Raw genomic sequence first — 8,407 nt, 5'->3', positions numbered from 1 at the left:
AGGCCGCCACTTTGGGTTTTAGTCATCCAGATCATCTACCCTCCCAGATGAAAACCCTCTAGCTGTGATCACTTTTTTTTCAATAAAACCACAGCTAGATGGTTTCCTGTGCCTTGTTCAAAGTCAATGGCTGAAGGAAATGAAATGAAATCAACCAATCTCCATCCCCCCTCTGCTTCATGAAATGAAATCAACCAATCCCCATCCCCCCCTTCTGCTTCATGAAATGAAATCAACCAACCCCCATCCCCCTTCTGCTTCCACTATCATGGCAGACTCAAGTTGTCTTCATAACCTCTAAAGCTAAATACTGACATTTTGGGGGGGGGGGGGATGTCAGACCTTGTTAAACTACAATTACTTGCATTAACTCTGCTTTTAAGATTGACTAAGGAATGTACATACTTTTCTGCCTCTTAAAACTAAAATGGAAATTAAAAAGCTGTTGCCCTTCTGACCCCCACTAAGTAATTTTTAAAAGGCCACACCCTAACAGCTTCATCTTCCTGAAAAGGTAGAGGGTGAGGACTTCTTTAATGGGGCTCCATTTCTGTTTTCCCAAGAAATACCCAGGAGAGGAGATTCTGCTTAAATTTAAAAGGACCCAAATTTTGGGACGTTCTAGAACCAAGAATAAAAAGCCCAAGCGAATTGGAATCATATTAGAAGCTTGTGAAATTAAATGTCACTCCAGACTGCCAACTACTCTACTTTTAGTCCATCAAGGTTTATTATGCAAATTAATACAAGATGGTACAATGAATTGTCAAAATCACAATTGTTATTGAAAAAAAGATAATGTTCAGTTCACTTTACCATTCAATAGAAATCAAGCCATCAAACAATAAGGTGAAAGCACGTGTACAATTCCCCTGCGACTAAGTATGAAACTCCCAATTCTTTTAACAGGCTGTATTTGCACCAATGCCATTAATTGGATAATTTTACTTGGTGCTAGATGAAGGTACCAAGTTGCAAACCGATCTGTGATTAAGTCACACAAAAAGAATCCCAAAATGTGGAGAGAGCAGTTTCCACAATACTTAACAAGTACAGATATCCAGATTACAGGTAAATAAGGCAAATTCTAATATTAAGTAAATCTAAGAAAATGAGGTCATGGATAACCAGTACAGAATGCTAGTCATATATACAGATATTTTACATAATTGGGGATGGATGGAAATTCTTATCCTACAATAGGATTTACCTAACACACAAAACCCATGATTTTTGGCATTTATTGCTTTTTTTCCAAACAAATCCCAACCCACTTTTTTCTTCCTGCAACATCTATCTTCCAAACACACCACAGCAATACCAGCCAGGTTTTAAAACTTTTTATTTGCATATTAAAAAAATTGTGCATTCCAATAATTAAAATCATTTGAACAAAAAAAAAATGGCACTCTGATTAACTGCATTTTACAGCTTGCCAGGACCTTGGTACAGCTTTGCATTTTACTGTTAACTAGATTTACTGTAGTCCCACCCGGGTTCTTCTTTTCACCAACATGCAAGCTTTTTTTAAAATTTTTTTTTAATGCCACCAGGACCCAAATTAGCCAGGACAGGCAGATGGAAAGAGGCAGCCGGCTGGGCCTTCATTCAATTCAATGTCAGTAGTTCTTTATTCTTTTGATGTTGAAAGGGGCAGCACAGTCATTTAAACTTTATCCAACCTCTTTGCATCTTACAAAGTTAAACAGCTAAAAGTAAAATTAAGAAGGCAATGCTTGTGGAATGTACAGTGCATATTGGCAGGGCAGATTTCATTACGATTCACCCGCTTGCTTCTCCTGTTCAATTGCTAAAAACAAAAAACCCACAAAAAACAGACAAAAAGACACACACACACACAAAGATAAATCATTAGGAATCTGGAGAAAACAAGTTGACCTAATGAGGTTTTTTCCCCATTTAAGATCCTTCCTAAATAACCCAGTTCCTCTAAAAAATGACTAAAATCCATTTGAAGCCAGTATTGAAAACCCAGGCAAATTTATTATTTCAATGCTTTTATTGAAAGTCCTTTTATTTCCAAGTACGCAAAATGTTTCCTGCCTTCATTCCCTCCCCGGCTTTCCTGGTCGATTTCCATTCTTCTCCCTCCTCCTTCGGCCCCTCCCCTCCCCTCCATCCACCCAGCCAGCCAGCCAGCCACAGCCCCTCCCGCCTAAGCCCTTTCTCCCAGTTGCAAGATCAGCGCTGGGGAATGGGGGGAGTGGGAAAGGAATTTAAAAGAAAAAAAGGCGGCTTACTTTCTTTTGAAGGCAGTGGGTTTTTCTCTTGTGTTTCTGTCTTCTTCAATTTAGACTTATCGAATTTCTGAATCTCAGCCATATCTGGTTTGTCAGACATTTTTGCAGATTAAGCTGCATACAAAGGAAAACAGAGCTTTTGGTGAGAAATCCACCACCCACCCTCTCTCTACACGTTCTTCCGCAGCCCTCCAAGCCAGCAGCAAAACCACCCCCCCCCCTCGCCTCCTCCTTCCTCTTTTATTCTGTGCTGTAGAGTGCCTTCCTCTTTCTTAAGGAGACTAAAAAGCCTCCGTCTATTATTTCAAAGTAGAGACTAAAAAAAAAAAAGCGGCGTATCAAAGGTGCTTCCTTTAAAAGTGGATGGTTAAATCATATAGTTAGAGAAAATAAAACACTGTGGTTAATTGCATTAAAATTTTTTTATTAAAACCATCCTGGGCTTGGGAGGGATCTGAAAAGAACAATGCGTAACACCCTCCCTAGAATCAGGAAGATTTAAAAAAAATTAAATAATGATAAGGATTTTTTTTTTTAAATCATAAATGCGACAGGGCAGGAGAAATCCTTCCACCCCGTTTGCAATCTTCGTTAAGATTTGGAAGAAGTCCTGCATTCTTTCCTCCCTCCTCCCTCCCTCCCCCCCCCTCACAAAGAGCTGCAGTCAGAGGAAGCTCAAACCACCGCCCTTAACTGTTCGCCACCACCTCCTCCGCCTCCTCCTCCCCATTTTCTCTAGCTTAACAATGCAGCCAAAAAAGACACAACGTTGCCCGAATTTTAAAGACCGGGAAGCGTTTTCCCTCCCTCCTCCCGCCACCCGCCACCGCCCAGAACCATTCACAGCCGCAGCCTCTCTGGAAATTAGCTAGGCTGCTTTTGCTTTTCTCTCCCTTTTCTGCAAGATTTCCACACTTACAGAAATGAAGCGTGCATCTTATCTGGGGGCGGCTTCAGCCCCTCCCCAGCTGAAACCAGCCCGAAACAATAAGAGCTCAACCCGGGAATTTAACCGGAGCTGGGCTACGCGTTCCAAGGGGCGCATTAGAAAGCCTCCGATTGGGGTCTAGCCGGAACAAAGAGGCTAGGGAGTGTCCAAGCCACCCCGGCAGCAGGGGCCACGGGGGCCAATTGAGGGTCGCTCTCGCTCGGGTAAAAAGAGCCCGGAATTCGGGCTCACGTTTTAGCTAGCAGCTGGAAGGGGCTGGGTAGCTCCAAAAGGACTCTCCAACGCCCCAAAAGCAAAGTACTTGGCGCCTGCTAGGCATCCTAATTGAGGTTTTGCACCCCCAGCCCCCCCTAGACCGACCAACCAAACAAACCCATTTGCTTTCTTAAATCTAGACATTCTCAAAGAAGGATTGGGGGGGCTGCAGAAGGGGAGAAATAGAAACAGGATCCTCACCAGTGATGGGCGGGGCGCACGAGTAAGTCAGATCTCCGAGGTGGCAGCTCCGAACTGTACTGAAAGGAGCGCTGCGGAGCAGCTATATCCTCCCTCCTATGCAAATGAGGCTGATGTCATAGTCAGGCTGATTTAACTCGTTCACTACCGGCTCTCTTTTGCCTTCTCTAGATCAGAATAGTTGAGCTTTGGGGAAAAGGGAAGGAAAAAAAAAAACTCAACCACCCACACCCACACCCGCACACACAACCAGCTAGACACACAGAAAATACTTTAAAAATACTGGAAGACTGAGAGAGGCGGAAAGGAATCGAATTCAGCATCCTTTCTTTTTATACCCTGCCGCCCCAGACCCCAGCACTCTGTCTATTTCAAAGTGCATTTCACTGGAAATGGGATTCCCCACCTCCCAGATGTATGTTGCCTCCAGGTCTGTGGTACCTGGGACATGACACGCATTCCTTCACTTTGAAAATTGGCATTGTCTTTAGGCAGAAATCCAGAAAAACCCAGAACGTGTTACAATTTCTGCCGGGCTCCCGAACACTGCGCCAAGCGGAATGTATGGGCTTTTTGTGACTCAGCTCCCATACCTCCGTGGTGAGCACCGAAGGCTCACCCCACCCACCCTCTTTCTTTGTCTTCTATTTAATTCTTAGTCCGCTGACCCGAGTCGAAGGGTGGGCACCCCAAAGTGTAGGAAAGGGGGTGCGAGGGATTCCTGCTGGAATCTCATCACTTGCTTCTAAAGAAGCTGCAACTTAAAACACTCTTAAGTTGGGTGTAGCTTTCTGAGGGTAAAAACTGCAGCGAGTTGGGGGGAAAACAGGAAGTTGCTTCATTTTTTTTTAAAACTAAAATTTGCCTCATTTTTCTACATATAAAAAAGCTCAGGAGGCCTCCCCGAATATTTGATAAATGCTGAATTTGAAGTCCCAAATGCACGGAATTACTTTATCCCAAAGGTTGTCCTTGAACACGTGAGGAATAAAGATTTCTTTTAAGATTTTTTAAAATGAGCTTTATCTTTCAAAAGAGCCATATTTTCTGCATTGAGCTCCAGGTTTGAAGACAGTCCTAGTGCATGACTATCTCCTGTCAGCTATTAATTCATAGTTCACCTTGAATTCATTCGGATTCTGAAATCATTTGGATCCTGAATTTACCTAATTTTGGGGGTACCACCTGCACTTTGAAATTGTGGAAAATACCTGTTTAGCAAATCGTCCATTGTACTGGAGAGCAGAATTCATTGGGGTTTGTTTAGTTTTTTTTTTTTTAAGACCTCTTTGTGGGTGGGCTGGTTTTATTTTTTAGAGATCCCAGGGCAGTTTTCAAAAAATGCATTATTTCCCTACTGTCCCTTGGGTAGAAATGTACAGCAATCAATTAAAAATCACATAAATTTAAGGTGCTTCCCTGATTCTTTTGAGGATCAGTGCATATGTTACACATGTGTCCCTGTGCAGAGATATGTGTGTATGCAGCAAATAGGAGTCAATTGCATTTCTCCATTTCTTTATCTACTTGGCTTCCTTTTTCCAGGGGGAGAAAGGGGAAGAAAGGAGCCAATTTCCTTCTTCTGTAATTAATGCTCTGTTTTATATGTTACAGCCATGTTAGGTAGTCGTTTGTTTTGTTTTGTTTTAATGGTATCACTGTGCCTTTTTTCCCTGTAAATTGGCTTTTATGATTTAGAAAGCACAATATCTTTATTTTTCTTCAAATAAATATCTCAGGTTTCTAGTTCTAGAGCTTACAGTAGGATAGTGTTAAAAACAAAAAAATTGCATCCTGGAGGGTGGAATTTTCTCTAGATTTCAGGCTGACAGCAATCAAAAGGACACCATGACTTCCCTGGGCCCCAGTGATTCCATTGCCTCCAAGGAGGAGCTGATCATCCAACATGCCTTTTCTTCCCAGGTTTTTAATGTCTTTCTGATTGGAGAAAGAAGTTTGGAGACAAAAGAAATTCCACAAATTAGATTCTAGTGGAATCAGCAGAGGGATATTTCTGCCTTTTGTCTCTCTGGGGGCTTTTTTTTCTTCTGTATATTAGTGGAGCAGAGACAGCATGTCTAGAAAAGAGAACAGGAAGAAGGGCAGAAATTTTGAAATGTCTTGAGAGACTTTCTCGGTCATTATCAACTAACAGCTTTCACTGGGAGTCCCTGATCTTGGAAGAATGAAATATTGCACATGTATAAACACAAACACACTCACATCATGCATATTTATTTGTAGTGCAGGACAACATTCTTGGGACAAAAGGGAAGAATATCCAAGTTCTTAACTAGACAACTGGGCAGGAGACCTTGAGAGTATGAAAAAGGAAAGGCTGGACTGAATCAGAAACAAAAGGAATAAAAAAAAATGCATCTTATCTGGGAGAGCAAAGATAAAAGAAAAAGAGAAAAAATGTTTGGGTTCTGGAGATATTTAGGATTTAAAAATTAATTTGGAAATGGAAATTTATGAAACTGAAATGAATATTCCTAAGACCATAGGTTTAGAGTTGGAGGGAGAGACCTTAAATGGCTTTTGGTGGCAGATGACTTGGGTTTCAATCCACTTCATGATGCTAGATGGAGCTCTGCACTCTAGAATCAGGAAGGCCAGAGTTCAGCCATGTCCTTGGACACTTACTAACTGTTAAGCCCACTATCAGCTTCAGTTTTCTCATCTGTAAAATGGGCATAACAATAGTACTTACAATCCAGGCTTGTTGTGACGATCAATTGAGATTAAATTTTGTAAAGTGCTTTGCTGTTATTTATTAGAAAGCTTCTCTTGGCCTTAGTTTTCTCATCTGTAAAATGGAGGGGGTGGACTAGATGGTCTCTGTAGTCCCTATAATTCTAATGATCATTTCTAGTCCAATCTCCTCATTTTATAGATTTAAGAACTGAGACCAGGAGTGTTTAAAAAAAAAAAAAGAAGCAGCTTGCTCAAAGTCACAGAGGTGGTAAGCAGCAAAATAAGGATTTGAACCCAGCTCCTCAATCCAAAACAAGTATACTTTCCTCTTTCCCATATACTTTTACAGCAAACTGTTTTTCCTGATACCAATAAGTAGAGTTTTTGCTACCAAATTGTTCTTGCAACAGGGATAGACTTTTCAATATTTAGTGATTTAAAATTTTTTTTTTATATTTAGTGATTTTTAGATGACAATGAGATTTGTGTTTACTGTTTTGCCAGTGGAAATCAGTTAAATTAGTTAAATGTAAGCTCCTTGAGGGCAAGGACTGTCCTTTGGATTCTTTTTTGGTATGCCCAACACTCAGTACAGTGTCTAGAACATAGTAGGAGCTTAATAAATGTATGGCAATTGATGGTTTATTGATGGAAAGTTCCACTTAGTCCATGAAATCTTCTGAGGCTCATCACAAGGAAACTGAACTTTGCAGGACTAAAGCCTTCTGTAATTCAGGAGCAGCAGGATCTGTACCCTTCCAAGGGTTTTGGGGGGAAGAACCTGGAGGGTTGGTGTAGGGAAACTTTTCTTACTCGCTCTAGAGCAGGGGTCTAATCAGAAAATTTTACCCCCTTAGCAAATTCATGGAGTTGGGGCAGCTATGGGACTTTTTTTTCCCCTTTAAAGACTTTAATGCATCATACAAGGGGATAGAGAACAAGGTGTGAAGATGGGAGGTCCTGAGTTCAAATGTGACCTTAAATATTTCCTAGTTGTGTGACCCTGAGGGGTTGGGGGGTGAGGGAGGGAGAGATAGAGAGAGAGAGAGAGAGAGAGAGAGAGAGAGAGAGAGAGAGAGAGAGAGAGAGAGAGAGAGAGAGAGAGAGAGAGAAAAGAGAGAGAGAGAGAGAGAGAGAGAGAGAGAGAGGGAGGGAGAGAGAGAGAGGGAGAGAGAGAGAGGGAGAGAGAGAGAGAGAGACAGACAGACAGAAACAGAGAGAGAGAGACGGAGAGAGAGAGACAGAGAGAAGACAGAGAAAAGATGGCTCTCTATTCTCTACCATATCAGGTCTAAATGATTATGCTTGACTTTTGGGGGGCCCCATAACCTTGTCCTGCCCAGTGTGTGTATCTCTGTTTCCCACAATCTCCCCAGCACACCACCCCCATCCTGGAGAGGGCCTGGAATGTATTTGATCAGGGTATTCTCCAGGCCTGGGAATGGTTGCCCTCCGTATCCTGATTATCCAAATCCTACCTATCCTTCCTTCCTGGTGGCTTTGATGAATAATACTGCATGTTACAGTTGTTTATAAAGAGTTTTCAACTCTGTTATCTCAACTGATTCTGGGAAAGCCTGTGAAGTAGCTCAGACAAATAGGCAAAGCCCCATTTTATAGATGAGAAAACTGAGAATCAGAATGAAAAATGACTTTTCAGTATCATGTAATTAAAGAGGCAGAGCAGGGACTCAGACTTTATGACTGACTGGTCTTCTAACTTTAAGAGGCTTTGCAAAAGCAGTATCTTTTCTTAAAAATCCCTTTCCTTCTGTCTTTGAATGAATAATCCATCCTAAAGCAGAAAAGCAGCAAGGATTAGGTAATGGGGATTAAGTGACTTGCCCAGGGTCACACAGCTAGAAAGGGTCTGAGGCTACAGTTGACCCCTTGGGATCTCCCATCTCCAGGCTGGGCTCCTCTATCCACTGAGCCACCTTCTGGCCAGAGCAGCATCATTTATTCAGTCCTAACTTTTTTAGTCCCAAACTACGGTGGTTCTCACTCCATTCCAACCACAGCCCTCTGTGCTTTCTCCCTTCTC

General features: G+C 42.0%; 1 protein-coding gene across 1 annotated transcript; it reads right to left on the bottom strand.

Moving 5' to 3' along the window:
- Window positions 1-1,325: 1,325 nt before the first annotated feature.
- On the bottom strand, window positions 1,326-3,824 carry TMSB4X (thymosin beta 4 X-linked). The gene is made up of 3 exons (XM_001364900.5): window positions 3,667-3,824; window positions 2,262-2,375; window positions 1,326-1,810 (listed from the first exon to the last, which is right to left on the bottom strand). The coding sequence occupies exons 2-3, from the start codon at window positions 2,359-2,361 to the stop codon at window positions 1,776-1,778; spliced, it is 135 nt and encodes a 44-aa protein (XP_001364937.1). The 5' UTR covers window positions 2,362-2,375; window positions 3,667-3,824; the 3' UTR covers window positions 1,326-1,775.
- Between the last annotated feature and the right edge of the window lie 4,583 nt (window positions 3,825-8,407).

The sequence above is a fragment of the Monodelphis domestica genome, chromosome 8, assembly GCF_027887165.1.
Source record: "Monodelphis domestica isolate mMonDom1 chromosome 8, mMonDom1.pri, whole genome shotgun sequence".
NCBI lineage: Eukaryota > Metazoa > Chordata > Mammalia > Didelphimorphia > Didelphidae > Monodelphis > Monodelphis domestica.
The sequence above is the reverse complement of the archived record's forward strand: the minus strand, read 5'-3'. Positions and strand labels throughout refer to the sequence as shown.

Coding starts and splice junctions, on each gene's coding strand:
- TMSB4X (XM_001364900.5), bottom strand. CDS start 2,361: ATGTCTGACAAACCAGATATGGCTGAGATTCAGAAATTCGATAAGTCT. Junction 1,811..2,261: donor CCCACTGCCTTCAAAAGAAA/GTAAGCCGCCTT, acceptor TTTTGTTTTTAG/CAATTGAACAGGAGAAGCAA.